This window comes from Oratosquilla oratoria, chromosome 12 (genome assembly GCF_046742065.1).
Source record: "Oratosquilla oratoria isolate Oo_2021 chromosome 12, ASM4674206v1, whole genome shotgun sequence".
In the NCBI taxonomy this organism is placed as follows: Eukaryota; Metazoa; Arthropoda; class Malacostraca; order Stomatopoda; family Squillidae; genus Oratosquilla; species Oratosquilla oratoria.
In genome coordinates, this window is record NC_134788.1 from 7,427,318 (window position 1) to 7,444,331 (window position 17,014).

The 17,014-nt window shown below is 40.2% G+C and overlaps 1 protein-coding gene across 1 annotated transcript in view; it reads right to left on the reverse strand.

Moving 5' to 3' along the window:
* The window catches only part of LOC143030931 (protein argonaute-2-like), a 238,563-nt gene extending 223,171 nt beyond the window's left edge, over positions 1-15,392 (reverse strand). Inside the window, exons 1-2 of the mRNA XM_076194202.1 lie at positions 15,194-15,392; positions 1,059-1,236 (exon numbers count right to left, since the gene is read on the reverse strand). Coding sequence (XP_076050317.1) covers positions 1,059-1,236; positions 15,194-15,251 — 236 coding nt within the window. The 5' untranslated portion in view covers positions 15,252-15,392. The remainder of the gene's footprint in view (positions 1-1,058; positions 1,237-15,193) is intronic.
* Positions 15,393-17,014: the final 1,622 nt, after the last annotated feature.

The window sequence follows — 17,014 nt, forward strand, 5'->3', positions numbered from 1 at the left end:
CTACCATACTACAAACACATTTCATCTCCAACACAATTTTTTTCCTCTGCCTTTTTTAAATTCCAAATCTCCTCTCCACACAGTGCTGTCAGGACAATCGCACCTTCATAATCTCCTCTTTGTAGCCATTCCCAGATGCATTTATCTGATGACTCTTTTTAATTCCTTACGGCATTTACTTGCTTCTCTCTGTCTACAATTTACCTTCACCTCCATTCCTCTCTTTCCTGCCACATGCAGCCCCAAATACCTAAGAGTATACACTTCCTCCAACCTGTCCTTTAAGACTTGTTTCCAACTCACTGCCATCCTATCCCCTTGTACATATCACCACCTTACTTTAACAACCCTCTTTTGCCTTCAATTTTCTCCTATCATATACCTTTCCAACCTCCATCACTAACTCCCTTAAGAACAAACTTGATCTTGCAAGATACAAAAACGGGTCACCTCAAGCATATCTCCCCTTCCTGTATAATACATCTAGGTAAATACATAACCACTAACCCCCACCATCCCCCACCCACTCCCTCCTATGCATCACAGTATCATCCATACACAATTCACTACTCACCCCTATCTTATGTCTTCTCCCTTCCTTCCTCAACAGACATTCCCCTTTTTCTCAATGCCCCTTTTACCCCATCCATCCATCTCATCCTAGGTCACCCCCTCATGGTCAGTCCTTCCACCTCTGCTTCCCATACTTCTTTTATCAATCTTTCTTCAATCACTCTTTCCATGTGTACAAGCCATCCCAATATTCTTTTATCAACCCTATCTCCCAACTCCCTTTCCACCCCTGTTTTCCTCCTACCATACTTTTCAGACATTTCATCTCAAACACATTTTAACTCTTCCTCTCCTATGTTCCATGTTTGTCCCATACAGTGCTGTTGGCACAATCACCCCTTCATACAAGCTCATCTTAGCATCCATTCCCATATGTCTATTTCAGAACTTAGTGTCAAAATAAACCCGGCCATTGTGAAGTTTCAATCCTGAACCCTTCAGACTGTGAGCCCCCAGATATAACAAATGTCTTTCAATTTACTTACAGCTTAATTGTTTTTGGAATCCTGTCATCACCTCTGTGGTTCTTAATAACCACATCATAATGAACCATTACGATGTTGGGGTTCTTAAACTCCACTGGAAAATGATTAGTTGTTAATTCAATGCTACGTTTCGCTGTGTTGTACCAATATTCAGGAGTACGCCGAGGTGGAGCTGGATCTGTAAGACAAATGCATATATATTACATATTATTCATTACTGATCACTATCACATCTATACAAATACAGAAATTCATGTACGTATTTAGATACAGGTAGTTCTTAATCAACTGTATGTGAACCAATTTACGATTCAGGACACTAAACACTAACTAGGACAAGGAAAACTGCTATGTTCTGACCTAATAAAATATTGGAAAATCTTTCATGCTTTGTGCAGTTACTATCTACATTAGCACCTGCTACAGATATGTGGGGGCACAAATTGAAGATCTTTATCCATTTCAGTACGATGACACCTACGTAGGTGTCATGAGGTGCAAGCGAGTACATGAGGTTGCCGGCGTCGACATCTTTATTATACATTTTTTCGTACAGATTGACCTCTCATTAACGGACTAAAAGGGGAATAACGGTGTCCATTGATGTGAATCTGTTGATTTGGAGTGGTTTTTGGGTGGCATAGTGATTGCACAGCACTAAACAACAGCACCAAAAACACCGCAAACACAGCTAATTAACATCTGTTAATGAGAGGTCAATCTGTGGTTGTACATGAGTTACCCCCATATTCTGTGAACTGATTTGACCATGTTTTCCGTGTTAATTATCACTCAGAGTAATACAGCAGTGACCTTATATTTTATAATGAGAGTTGTGTGATGCAAATTACATATGGCAGCTGATGCTGTGCGAGAATTTGAGTCATACTGAAGTCATTAACAGCCACTGTTCTTCTGAAGTTAAGAGATTATTTTCACATTGGTGTGTCAGTCAGAGGAACGTCTTACCTGATGATGTGATTCCTCTCACCTCCATCATTTTGGTGTTTTATGATTTTTTGTTTTATTTGACCAAATGACAAGACATCTTGTCATCGGAGTTTAATGGGTTAAATCTGCACTTCACACATCCCAAAAATAGGTGATGGATGGGTGGAGGTGGGCAAATGCCTTGGCTGGCTACCTCCCTTAAAAGGGGAAAAGCTTTTGGTATACAAGATAGGTAGATCAAATGCCACTGCTTCACCAGTTTGCTAACAAGGTCCACCCCCCCACCCCCCATTTCTCTTACTTTCATCTATTTTTTTTACTTCAGTGCTTGTACTTGTACTAATTAATGATTAACCACTTCCATACGGTGCCGCACACGTAGGCGTCATGAGGTGCAAGTGGGTATGTGATGATGCCGACATTGGCCTTTTGATTATATTTATTGTAGTCGTACCTACGCAAGATTCATTCTCTCTAAACTGGCTTCATCATATTTTCTATGGTTATCAAAATTCACGGGTGAAAGAGAATGAACGATTAAGTACTGCCTTCATTTTTTATAATGCGATTATTATGACGCAACATTGCACATCGAGCAGCTAATGTTGCCAGACATGTGATGTGCCCCGTATTGAAGGGGTTAATGATTAATGCCCCCTGACACACATCAAATCATGCACGGAACACTACTTAGTACAGGTACTCCTCGTTTAACGACCTACTCGGTTAATGACAACTCGGAGTAACGACGGGCTTTATGACATTCATTTAACGTAAATCTCCCGAAGTTACGACGTCGTGTACGATAATTAAGTTGGCTGAGGCAAATTTGTATGATGTTATAAATGAACTTGTACTGTGGATATTACCTGTGAGGTAAAGTGTTCTGAAGCTTAGGTCTACATTACCATCCTGCAAGCTGAAAAAACTACCTGGGGTACAGTATACTGTATACCAGTAGTGGTAAATTTTTAGTTTCGACCATGGGCACAATATAGCAATAGAAAATTAATTATTAATTTTGTAAACTATAATGTATCAACATAATATGCAATTTTGTGAGCGGAAAAAAAGGTGCTAAAACAAATTTCGTAAGTAACGAAGTCATGTCGGACAAATAGTACACCATGTTTGTTATGATAGATGCCGATGTCGAAGAAATGAAAAGATGATAAATTCGTCTAACCTAAACTAAACTAACCTGTGTTTGATAAATCATTACCTGCAAATCAAATGTCATCCGGCTCGTCCTCGTTGTCGTCGTCGTGAGAGACGTTGGCAGACGACTTCGTTCATTAGCATATTTTCTTGTAGCATGGTATTTTTTACTTTCATTTCCGCCCACAAAATTGCATATTACGTTGATACATTTTAATTTACAAGATTAATAATTAAATTTCTATTGCTATATTGCGCCCATGGTCGAAACTAAAAAAATACCCCGGTATTCAATATGGAATGTCAGCATACGCGGATTTGGTCATATACGGTAATTTCAGGAACCTAACCACCGTAAATAAACAGTAAATAAAGCTTTAATGTACTGTATAAAAGAGGGAAAATACACGAAAATAAAGATACATGTAAAAACGAGGAGTACCTGTATTTACATATCTTTATACAACTAACCAGACTATATGTCTCAAAGGTCGCTTTACCTCCAGATATGTGCTATCCTTTCACTCTTTTTGCCCAATCAGGTAGCAGATTTACAATAAGCACCCTTCCTTATTATGTCAGAATTCCTCTATTGGTATTGTTACATATATAATCTTCTAATTCATTATCTTCATAAGGCTCTGCTATCTTAATTTTTTTTTGCTTCGACTTTAACCCATTCAACTCCAATGACAAGATGTCTTGTCATTTGGTCAAATAAAACAAAAAATCATAAAACACCAAAATGTTTGATCAAACAACAGAAAAATATGACGTCAATCCTCGCTTCGCTCGCAGCGAAGCGAGGATTGACGTCATATTTTTCTGTTGTTTGATCAAACATTTTGGTGTTTTATGATTTTTTGTTTTATTTGACCAAATGACAAGACATCTTGTCATTGGAGTTGAATGGGTTAAGTAAGTTTAGCACAATGGGCTTCCAAGTAGTTAAATTTCCCATTTTAATTTCCCTAAACTTACACAATGTTCCGTTCTTTTCATCATCTGCACTTCATGTATATTGATTCAATGTCAAATAAACTTATTATTATTATTAATGTCAACTGATCCAAAATGAGAAAATATGAAAACATTTTATATTACCTACATTAAGAAGCTCCCCATCAGGTGATATGATTACAGTATTCAGGTCACTTAAAGAAATAATTACACTGACAGTAGAGATCTCTTGATAGGAGGGCTTTAAGATGTCATGAGAACAAATTAAGGGAGACATGTCTAAAGGATGTGAAGAAATAAAGTTCTCCACATAGATGCATAAATACTTGGAATGGCTTAGGAGATATAGCCCAAGTTGGAACAATACATGAACTCAAATTGAAATATAATCATCAATTAGGGGCATAGGCCTGGGAGAGCATGTTGTTTCACTTGCATGCCCGCACCAGTCCCCACGGTCTCTCCAAGAATGCTCTCATGTATCATCCCTCTGTAACCCATTGTCACCTCTCTTGCCAATGTTAATCCTGTCACCACTGCAATTGCCCTTCTGGTCTGCACTTATGGATATGGCAACTCCCTTCTTTTAGTTATAACCTTCTCTCCAGGAGAATGAAAATACAGAGTTTTTCTATAACTTTCTTCCGTTAATTCTTATACAGCGTACTCCCCTGAGGTTCTCTTGCGGAATCCTCCAAGAACACGTTTGCAATGATGTAGTGATTTCCTTAGTCCAATGATCTTTAACTTTATATTTCAGATCCTCCCCAAAGGGCATAATCTTACAATTGTGTGCTTTGCAGTGACATAGTGATTTCTTTAGTCTTAAATTTAACTTTATATTTAAAATCCTCCCCAATTTAATTTTCTCCTCCTCCACCCTTTCACCAATCAGATTCTTAGTTTCAAGTCTATATGACAATATTGTTTACTTAGAATAATCTCAAGTCTCTGCATAGGTCTCACTTAGGTTCCAAAGGAATGTCATATCAGCAATACTCTCGAGCTCCCGACTCTTATTTACAAAAAAGGCAGAAAGGCGGTCTCGGGCAACTCGCTCAGCTACCATTTTATAAACACCCTACCTATAAAATGCAACAATCTGTCTTCTACCACTCCATCTACCAGCCTCTTACACATGCAGCCCCCCCTTCCTTCCCACTCCAAACAGCTCTTGACATGTTTGATCAACTTGCTCCAGCCATGAATTCTGTGGGCGCCGTTCCCTTAGTCTCCTCCATCAAGGGTCATCTCTTATTGAAACAACCCTGCGAGTAGGATCAATATCAGGGAAATGTGCCATATGCTGGAATTGACATTCACGAATTATGCCGGTAACTGGTCTAAACTGAGTCTATGCTTTGATAAGAAGTCATTACAGCAATGATACTCCTACAGGACTTGGTATCAAAGACATCGAGATGCCTTTTCAGGTCAGTATTCAATATCCATGTCTCACAGCCATACAGCAAGACTGAAAGAACAAGCGATTTGAAGATTTGAATCTTAAGTCCTCCTGTATACTCTAGCTGAAAGGGTCCATAACACAATGGGCAATTTCCTTTGAAGTACTTCCTGACATGATCCACCACCATTATGCACTACACTACCAAGGTATGTAAAGCTTTCCAAGACATCAATGTCCTCACCACATGCATGGACAGACAGAACTGTGTCATCCAGAAAACCCCCTAAACTCCTGATCCTTGACCCAGGGATCCTCAAGTCCAAGCAGTCTCAACTCTCTGTGTAGTGACTTGAGGGTTGCAACCAGGACCTCCAACGACTCCACAAGGAGGACAGCATCATCAGTAAACACATGGTCACTGACCTTGGTGTTGCTTTGCATGATAATCAGAAATCAACGATGAGATTGAGTTAGAACTGTACATGAACTTGAGGCTACATACAATTGGAGAGTAGGAGACCATCACTACAAGCTACCCCACCACCACAAACTCCTATCAATATAAGCTACCCAATGACCACAAGCTTCCCCTGCCTAAAGCTTCACCACTATGGTACGCATACCAATGGAGATGCACTTGCAGATGCATTTGACACAAAATTCTTCTACCTGCCGATGGTGAATAGATAGGAGCATAATTATAGGCTCAAAAAATCACTTAACTATCCCCTCATAATGTGACATAGTCTTACCTTCCTAATCCAAATAGGTACATGACTGCAGGAGATGAAATAAAAAAGTACTGTTTTTGAAAGAATCCTTATGAAAACCTAAAGTCACATACCTATTTGGATTAGGAAGGTAAGACTGTCACATTATGAGGGAATAGTTAAGTGATTTTTTTAGCCTATAATTATGCTCCTATCTATTCACCATCGGCAGGTAGAAGTTTTTTTGTATCAAATGCATCTGCATAGGGCAAGTGCGTCTCCATTGGTACGTGAAATCTACCAACTCTCCTACTGCCAGGCTATCATAAACTTCCCACAACCACTACAAGTCCCCCCACCCCAACATTACAAGCTCCCCAACAACCATAAGCCCCTAAAGAAGGCTCCCCAACCTCGAGAACTAATGACTTATTACAGTAAGGACATATATATTAATGGATATTTATAGCAGTTTAATTTAAGATACTCAAGATAACACACTTGTATGTCATTTATATGTTGATAGATATTGACTGAAGAGGCATATATAGGCAGCATATTCAGAGAATTTTGGCTGCATGGCTATGTAATATGTATGCCACCTTTTAGTGTAATAAATTAGGTAATACATACATATACCAAGGCTTTTTCCCCCTTACAAGGGGGGTAGCCAAAAAGAAAAAGGCATAAAATCATTCCCACCCATTCCATCCCTGAATCTCCACACCCCTCCACCCTCCCTCTTATCTTAGCACCTCCTGAATGACGGGTCGCCGATTTAATGAAGCGGCCTTGCTGTAGATGTGCTGTGTCTTGCGACACTGCTTCTGACCCAGGGCAGTGGACAAGGTGCAGGGATGACCCAAAATTAGGTAATACCTACATTATTTATATCATTGCATTTAGATTTGTCCCTTGCTTGGTTCTTGCAGAACCTTGCATTTCCTGTTTTTGTCAGTTCTTGTTGCCCCCTTTAATTTTGTGGTAATTCTTTTACAATTTTACTAAACTCAGTATTTCCATTTCATAATCTGACTGTTCACTTCAACTTTCAATTCCCAGTTTGAGATCTCTCTATCAGTTGAGTGAGCCTTTTCCTTCATCCATCTCTTTTCAACATACATCTGTATACCAAAGGCTTTTTCCCCCTTAGAAGGGAGGTAGCCAAAAAAACAAAGGCATAGAAACCACTCCCACCCATTCCATCCCCTAAATACTACATCTCCCTCTACCCTCATATCTTGGCACCTCCTGGAAGACTGGTCATCCCTGCACCTTGTCCAACTGCCCTTGGTCTGAAGCAGTGTCACAAGACACAGCACATCCACAGCAAGGCCACTTCATTAAATCGGCGAACCCCATCCCCTCTTACAGAAAAGGAGAAGACGGGGAGAAATCCCTTCAGGCTGCATCAATTTATTTCTCATACATACTCCCTCACCCCTCATCCCCCTCCCACTCCCCCACATGCATCACAGCATCATCCATACACAACCACTCTCCATTCACCCCTATCTTCTGTCCTCACCTGTCCTTCCTCAACATTCCCCTCTTTCCCAATGCCCATTTTACCCCATCCATCCACCTCATCCTAGATTGGCCCCTCATGTTCACTCCTTCCACACCTCTTTTACTGGTCTTCTTCACTCATTCTTTCCATGTGTACAAACCATCCCAATATTCTTTCATCAAGCCTATCTCCCAGCTCCCTTTCCACCCGTTCTCCTCTTCATTTCTCACTCTATCCAGCCTAGTAACCCCCATCATACTTCTCAGACACCTAATCTCAAACACATTCAAACTCCTCTCTTCCTCACTTATGTTCCATGTTTCTGCCCCATACAGTGCTGTTGGCACAATCACTCCTACATACAGTCTCCCCTTAACATCCATTCCCAAATGTCTATTCCTTACACTTTTCAATCCACCAAGGCATTTACTCGCTTCTCTCAATCTACATTCTACCTCCACCTTCACTACCTTTTCCTGCCACATCCGCACCCAAATACCTAAAACTATCCACTTCCTCCAGTCGCTCTCCTTTACTACTCACTTCCAGTCTGCAGCCATTTTCACCCCTTGTACATCTCATCACCTTACTTTTACCTACATTTATCTTCAACTTCCTTCTTTTCCTCACCTTCCCAAAATGTCACTAACTTCCTCAATCCCTCCTCTGATACTGCTACAAGTGCATTGTCATCAACAAACAACAACTGGCTTATCTCCCACTTTTCTCCATTTTCTTTACCATCTCCAATCCCTGACCCACAACCCTTGCATTCACCTCTCACACCACCCCATCCATGTATAAATTGAACAGCCAGTGTGACATAACACATCCCTGACAAAGTCCCACCTTTACCTCAAACCACTCACACTCTCCATTGCTAATCCTAAGGCAAGCTCTACTACGTACATACATACACCAAGGCTTCCCCCATACAAGGGAGGTAGCCAAAAAGGAAAAGGCATAAAATCATTCCCACCCATTCCATCCCTGAAAACACTCCACACCCCTCCACCCTCCCTCTCATCTTAGCACCTCTTGGATGATGGGTCATCCCTGCATCCTGTCCACTGCCCTGGGTCAGAAGCAGTGTCGCAAGACACAGCAAGGCCGCTTCATTAAATCAGCGACCCCCTTCTCCATCCCCCCATGCATAAAAGGAGAAGACGGGGAGAAATCCCTTCGGGCTGCGTCAAAATTTGCTCACACATACTACCTCACCCCATCCCCCCACCCATTCCACCTCATGCATCATAACATCATCCATATACAACCATTCTCCATTCACCCGTCTTCTGTCCTCTCCTGTTCTTCATCAACAGACATTTCCCTCTTCCCCAAAGACCCCTTCACCCCATCCATCCACCTCATCCTGGGACGTCCCTTCATGTTCACTCCCTCCACATCTGCCTTCCATACCTCTTTTACTACCGGTAGTCTTTTTTCACTCATTCTTTCCATGTGTCCAAACCATCCTAATATTCTTTCATCAACCCTATCTCCCAACTCCCTTTCCACCCCTGTTCTCCTCCTCATTTCTCACTCGATCTAGCCTAGTAATCCCCATCATACTTCTCAGACACCTCATCTCAAACACATTCAAACTCCTTCTCTCTTCCTCTCTTTATTTTCCATGTTTCTGCCCCATACAGTGCTGTTGGCACAATCACTCCTTCATTTAGTCTTCTCTTAGCATCCATTCCCAAATGTCTATTCCCCATTACACTTTTTAATCCACCAAGGCACTTACTCGCTTCTCTCAATCTACATTCTACCTCCACCTTTTCCTGCCACATTTGCACCCAAGTATCTAAAACTATCCACTTCCTCCAGTCGCTCTCCCATAATGCTCACTTCCAGACTACTGCCACTTTCACCCCTTGTACATATTATCACCTTACTTTTACCCACATTTATCTTCAGCTTTCTTCTATCACATACTCTCCCAAACTCTGTCACCAACTTCCTCAATCCCTCCTCCGATCCTGCCACAAGCGCAGTGCCATCCGCAAACAACAGCTGGCTCACCTCCCACTTTTCTCCATTTTCTTTAAACATCTCCAATCCCTGACCCACTACCATTGCATTTACCTCTCGCACTACCCCATCCATGTATAAGTTGAACAGCCAGGGCGACATAACGCATCCTTGACGAAGTCCCACCTTTACCTCGAACCACTCACTCTCTCCATTTCTAATCCTGACACAAGCTCTACTACTCTCATAAAAACTCTTGACAGCTCACAGAAGCTTTCCTTCTATCCGTATATCCGCAAAACCTCCCACAGTCCCTTTCTGTCTACCCTGTTGTAAGCCTTTTCCAGGTCCATAAAGGCCCAAAAAAACATTCTTCCCTTTTCCTATAGCTTTCTCACATATCTGTCTTACCACAAAAATCTGATCTAAGTAACCTCTACCCATCCTAAATCCACACTGTTCCTCACCAATTACTCCCTCTGTTCCTCTCCTAATCCTCTCAATCAAGATCCTCCCATAAGCCTTCCCAACTACACTTAACCCCTTCCATAGGGTGACGCCTATGCAGGCGTCATGAGGAGCAAGTAGGCATAAAAGGATGCCGACATCGGCATCTTGATTATATTTGTTGTAGTCGTCCCTGTGTGACCCACATACTCTGTAGACTGGCTTCATCATATTTTCTATAGTTATCAAAATTCACGGGTGAAAGAGAACGAGAGATAGAGCAATGACTTTATTTCTTATAATGCGAGTATTATGACGCAACATCGCACGTCTGGCAGCTAATGCTGCCAGACGTCCAATGTGGCCCATATTGAAGGGGTTAACAAGCTAATCTCTCTGAAACTACTACATTCACACTTGTCCCCTTTTCCCTTGTAAAGTGGAACTATACAGGCACTCCTCCAGTCCTCAGGCACTCTACCTTCTCTCCAGCAAACATTAAATAACCTCACCAGCCAGTCCACCATTACTGTACCTCATCTTTTTTAGACATTCTGCATGGCATCCATCCAGACCAGGTGCCTTACCTGCTTTCATCATCTTAACAACTGCCTTCACTTCATCCTTCCTTATTACTCCACCATTTTCCTCACTCATCACAGTCATTTTCTTAGCATTTCCCACTGCAGCTATCATTCCCTCCCTATCCTACTTCACATTTAGCAACTCCCTAAAATATTCTGCACATCTTCCCCTTACTGCCTTCTCTTCCATTATCATCTCTCCATCTGCACCTTTTACCTTTTCTTCTCTACTTGATCAAACACCAGAAAAATATGACGTCAGTCCTCGAGGATTGACGTCATATTTTACTGGTGTTTGATCAAACATTTTGGTGTTTTATGATTTTTTGTTTTATTTGACCAAATGACAAGACATCTTGTCATCGGAGTTGAATGGGTTAATTTCAGTAGAATTCCATAATCATGTAAACATGGACATCTAACAAGTTAGATTATCCAATGAGCTCCAAACCTAAGGCCAGAGAAGAGAGAGAGAGAGAGAGAGAGAGAGAGAGAGAGAGAGAGAGAGAGAGAGAGAGAGAGAGAGAGAGAGAGAGAGAGAGAACCTATGGTTGCATGATACTGGAATAGAACCTTAATTTTGCTTGATACAGCTCCAATCCTTTCTCTTACAATTTTGTATGACAATTTGACATTCTAAAATATTACTGTACTGCTTTGATATCTTTTGTTTACCAGGAAAAATTAAAAGTTATATGATGCTTTGTGAAGTTGCAACCCATCTCAATTCTATTCCAGTATCATGCAAACACATTTTTCACTCTTCTATTTTTGCACTTGAAAAATATATTTTTACTACGGAACAATTGCATTAGGTTAGGTTAAGTAAGGTTTTATTAGGATACTGAACAACGAAAAATACATGTTAGCTATCCATGCTCGCGTGATTCTAGAATTTTAGCCCCATATCAAGATGTTATAGGGTGCCAAACTGTTTCATCCTAAGCAGAATGCACATGATGAATCTTCATCTCACCAGCTGGCACAGCACTTGGGTAAATTTTTAGAAGTGCACACCTATGCTATAAAACAATAGAAAATTATTGATTTTGCAAGTTATAATACATCAATGTAATATACGTTTTTCATGGCGGAAATCAATAATAGAAAAACGAACGTAGCTCCCATGACTGCTCGAGACTCCATCTTTGTTTTGGTAGATGTGGAGGTCGAAGAAATTCAAGCATGATAAATTCGTCTATTCTAAGCTAACATAACATACCTCCTTCTCTAACCTAACCTGCATTTAGTGCTGCAGAACTTGTAGTTCTACAGATCATCTGCGTCACTGTCTTCATCTTCGATCTGCGAATCTATCAAAACAAAGATGGCATCTCAACGGGTCTCCACAACTTGGTTCGTTTGTGAATCGCTTTTAGCAAAACATTTTCCGTTATTGATTTCTGACAAGAAAATGTATATGACACCTATGTATTATAATTTAAAAATCAATAATTCATTTTCTATTGCTATATCACGTAGGTGTGCACTTGAAAAAAAAAAAAATGCAATGTGAATTTTTGTCTCACCCACTCAAACCGCAAATTGTATATTTATGCTATTTATATTACAAATTTTCTTAGTCTTTCCCACAAATTAATATTAGGGATAGTAAAGAATTAATTCCAAATACCCACCATCAAAGCACCATTTCTGTAGCTTCTTATGAACGCTGTTTGTTTGCCTAAATTGTATATCTGCACCTTATCTGTATGAACTGTGGATGGATGTCTTTATATATCTGATTCTTATATCTATATAAATTGTAAATATTGGCTGCTCCCACTGGATACAATTACTGTTGCTGTTGCTACTGTTGCCGATTTAATGAAGCGGCCTTTCTATGGATGTGCTGTGTCTTGCGACACTGCTTCTGACCCAGGGCAGTGGACAAGGTGAAGGGATGACCCGTCATTCAGGAGGTGCTAAGATAAGAGGGAGGGTGGAGGGGTGTGGAGTGTATTCAGGGATAGAATGGGTGGGAATGATTTTATGCCTTTTTCTTTTTGGCTACCCCCCTTGTAAGGGGGAAGGAGCCTTGGTATATGTATGTATGATATCTTTGTGATAAAATTTCCTTTTCTGTGAAAAATGTTGTAAATGCTTTAATGCTTGTATATAAACTTAGGGGAGAGCATTTTATTAGCTATTGCTTCCGCTCTTTCCTTTTCAACAAATTAATTACAGTTGAAGTTTTACTGGAAGAGGCCTTATGTGGCCTGTGACTCCAGTGTGGCAGCTCGATTTCTAGTTTGGTGTTGGCCACGTGCAGTGTTAATTTGTGCTCTATAGTATATTTGCTCTTGTCCCTCCCAGAATTTGTCTAGCCTTGCCTCAAACTTTTTGACTGAGTCTGCATTTACCACCCACTCTGGCAGCTCATTCCAATTATTAATGACTCTATTGCTAAAGGAGTACTTTCTCAGGTCCAACCGTATTCTTGGCTTAAATATTTTCCAACTATCTCCCCTTGTACTGGAACCCTCTCTAAATTCAGAGACCCTCAGTGACGATTTTGTAGGTCTCAATTTGGTCCCCCCCAAGATCTCCTGTGCGCCAAGGTGGGCAAGTTCAACTTCCTCAGTCTCTCTTCGTAAGATGACTCCCTAAGGGATGGCATTAATTTAGTAGCTCTCCGCTGTACATTCTCCACAGCCTCCAAATACTTCACCAGATGGGGACACCATACCGGGTTGGCATACTCCAAGTGCAGCCTTACTAGAGCCATGTACAGAGGCTTGAGAATGTTTGGTTCTAGATGTTGGAAGGTCCTTCTGATTAGCCCTACTATCATATTGGCTTTATTGATCTTTTCTGCTAAGTGGCTGGAGAAATTTAGTTTATTATCTATAATCACCCCTATGTCTTTTTTATTTCTTGTCTTACTGATGTTGCTGTACAAGCTATAACCCTTCTCTTCCACCGTGGTCCTCCCTATCCTCATAAACTTGCTCTTCTCAGGATGAAAACTTAGGAGCCACCTCTCTGTCCATTCTTTGAGTTCGTCCAGGTCCCACTGTAACCTATCACAGTCTTCAATGCCTTGTATTGTCCTGTATATCTTAGTGTCATCTGCATATAGAAACACTTTACTTCCATTCACTGCTGCTTCTGGCAGGTCATTGTTGAATATTACAATGTATGTATATATGTACATCTTCAACATGAAAATGTAATGCGTGTTATTTTGTTGAATAAACTGTTAAATTTAAAATTGAAATTGAAGAATATGTTGGCCCATATATTCCTGAACAGACCAATAACAGGGGCTTGTTTCATCATATGGCTAGGTAGGTAGGTTAGCGGACTAGCTACATAAGACTACCCGCTCACACAGGATCTGTTTTTGTGGGAGGGGAAGAATGTCTGTAAGAAAATGAAAAGATAGTAGTGTATAAAAGAGGGCTTTTGCAACTGGGCGATTAGGGATATTTATTTCGTGGTGGCTTTGGAGGCATGGGCAGGAGACTTGGGGTTGGCGACTGGCATCAATATATGTAACTGTTAGGTTACGTAGGAATATTTCTTCTTCTTACCCTCATCTAACAAAGTTAGGAAATGAATTGGGTTAGGTTTGTTATCTTAATAAGGTTATGTAGGCTAGGTTTTTTTTAGGTCAGATTTGATTAGTATCTTTTTTTTTTTTTTTTTTTTTTTTTTTTTACAAAAATCCTTTGGGAAACATATTTCTACTTTGTTTAAACAAAGTAGAAATATGTTTCCCAAAGGATTTTTGTAAAATCCATGACAAATGACTACTTTCTGTCATTCCCCCCCACCCTAACCGAAAATACAGATGTCTGGTGGAAGTCAAACTTACAGTTGCTTGAATCACGTAAAGAATAGGGAGACAAACCGGTTTCACACACAAAAAAAAAAAGTGGTGAAGATGAAACTCCACAAATTCCAGAATCACACAAACACATATTATGATATATTCAACAAAATTTACTGTCTAATAGCTCCTAACCTAACCTAACTTTTCCGTAGAAAAATAGATCTTTGACATGCAAAAACGCAAGTGGTAAATTTGCTTGCTGGAATAACACCAGAATAACATAGGTAATTTTTTTAAAGTTTGCAGAAGTGAAATTTCCTAATTTCGAACTTTTCCAAAGTTTATGAACCCTGACCTACGATATGAGCGATATGGTTGATTCTTGTAGATACAAATACATCCACTTGTATATCCATACAAAACTTTTCGAGAGTCATAACTCATTCGCGGTAATTAATAATTTGCAAGGCTAATATAAAATATTCCTTTTATAATTACTTTTCTAGTTGACGCCAATATCTATCTACCATGATTTGGAAAAAAAAAATCTCCAAACAAGCCAGGTGTCAATCATTTAAAAAAACAAACTCCCATACCAAAAATAAAAAAGAATAAATTGTAATGTACTTAATACTTATAACTTAGTACTTACCAATTTCTGGAAGGTCCTTCCAGCCCACTTTGAGTCTTCCTACATTTGCCTGTGCCATTTAATTCAAGTTCGTCGCTTCTTTTGACCACGGTTCGCTCGAAGTATGCTTTCCTCTAAAGGCAATGCCTATAAGCTGACACCCATGCTACATCGTTTCCTCTTCGGGGAATCAAGATTGTGTACGAACTTGGGCAATTACGGAAAAAATATTATTTGTTTTGAATCCTATAGTTATGTAGTAGGTATAACTCGTAATCGCTATGTTTAGCTGTCTTACTATGCAATTTTGTGTATATGATTAAGTGTATAAAACCAATTTAGGTTAAATTACATAATACAACAATTATTGCCACTTTCTTACACAGTACGACAAAACGTTTTCGCTTGGCACTATTTACAAAAGAATAGAATCTGGTGAATGTTTGTGTGACGCACAACGTCACCTCTAATGTACACATAACTACTTTTTTACTGTTCTAGGTACTCTTGATTAATTAACACATTTGTGAATTATCAAATCAATGGTCCCCGACCATTTAACTCTCACGACCCGTTTCCTGATATTTTAAAACTCGAGTTATCAATGATTAGTTTCTCATTTTTCTAGGAACATACAAATACGACAACAATTATAAAATGGCATCAAAACAAAGCAGTAATTTTTTTTAAAGTATAATAAACAATCGCAATACTGTATGCTGTAAAATTCTCCCAAATCGCCTTCTAAATGAATGAACATAACTATTACGGTAAATTATAACACCTCTTATTGAAATTCACTCCCATTTTTATTGAAACCCACCTTTCACCTCTAATATAATTTGTTTTGTTTTTTTCCTATTCTGAAAAGTGAAAGCTACCGTTATTTTGGCCTCAAGAACCTCATTTTCCTCAGTCAATGAACAATTATTTGTCCAAGTTCTGGATATATCTATTTTCCTCCAGCTTCTTCCTTCACTGTTATCTCATACGTACCCATACTATTTTATTCTCAATGTACAGTGTACTGTGCGTAGTTTGTGTATTAGTTGTGGTTTTATACGATACTTGTAGATGTACTTCCATGAGCAATCACAAAAGAAGCAAGATAAGTTACTAATCCAAGGTTCCCGTCAACAATAAAAAGGACGCGCAAATTAAGGGAGGGTACATCACCAAGTCGAGACTGTACAAATTCACACCAGGCTTAATGACCTCCTTATTTGTCGATAGCCTTAAAAAAAAAGGGGTGGGGGTGGGGGAGGGTCAGACATCCTGCCAAGTGCCAACACAAAAAACAGATGGACGCGCGGAGAGAACAGGAACAGGATGTAGTACCAGAACACATACATACATACATACATATACCAAGGCTTTTTTCCCTTACAAGGGAGGTAGCCAAAAAGGGAAAGGCATAAAATCATTTCCACCCATTCCATCCCTGAATACACTCCACACCCCTCCACCCTCCCTCTTATCTGAGCACCTCCTGAATGACGGGTTATCCCTGCACCTTGTCCACTGCCCTGGGTCAGAAGCAGTGTCGCTAGACGCAGCACATCTACAGCAAGGCCGCTTCATTAAATCGACGACCCCCACTCTCCGTCCCCCCATTGCATAAAAGGAGAGGAAGGGGAGAAATCCCTCCGGGCTGCGTCAAATTTTGCTCACACATACTACCTCATTCCCCATCCCCCCGCCCATTCCACCTCATGCGATCACAAAATTATCCATATACAACCATTCTCCATTCACCCCTGTCTTCTGTCCTCTCCCGTCCTTCCTCAACAGACATTCCCCTCTTCCCCAAAGCCCCCTTCACCCCATCCATCCACCTCATCC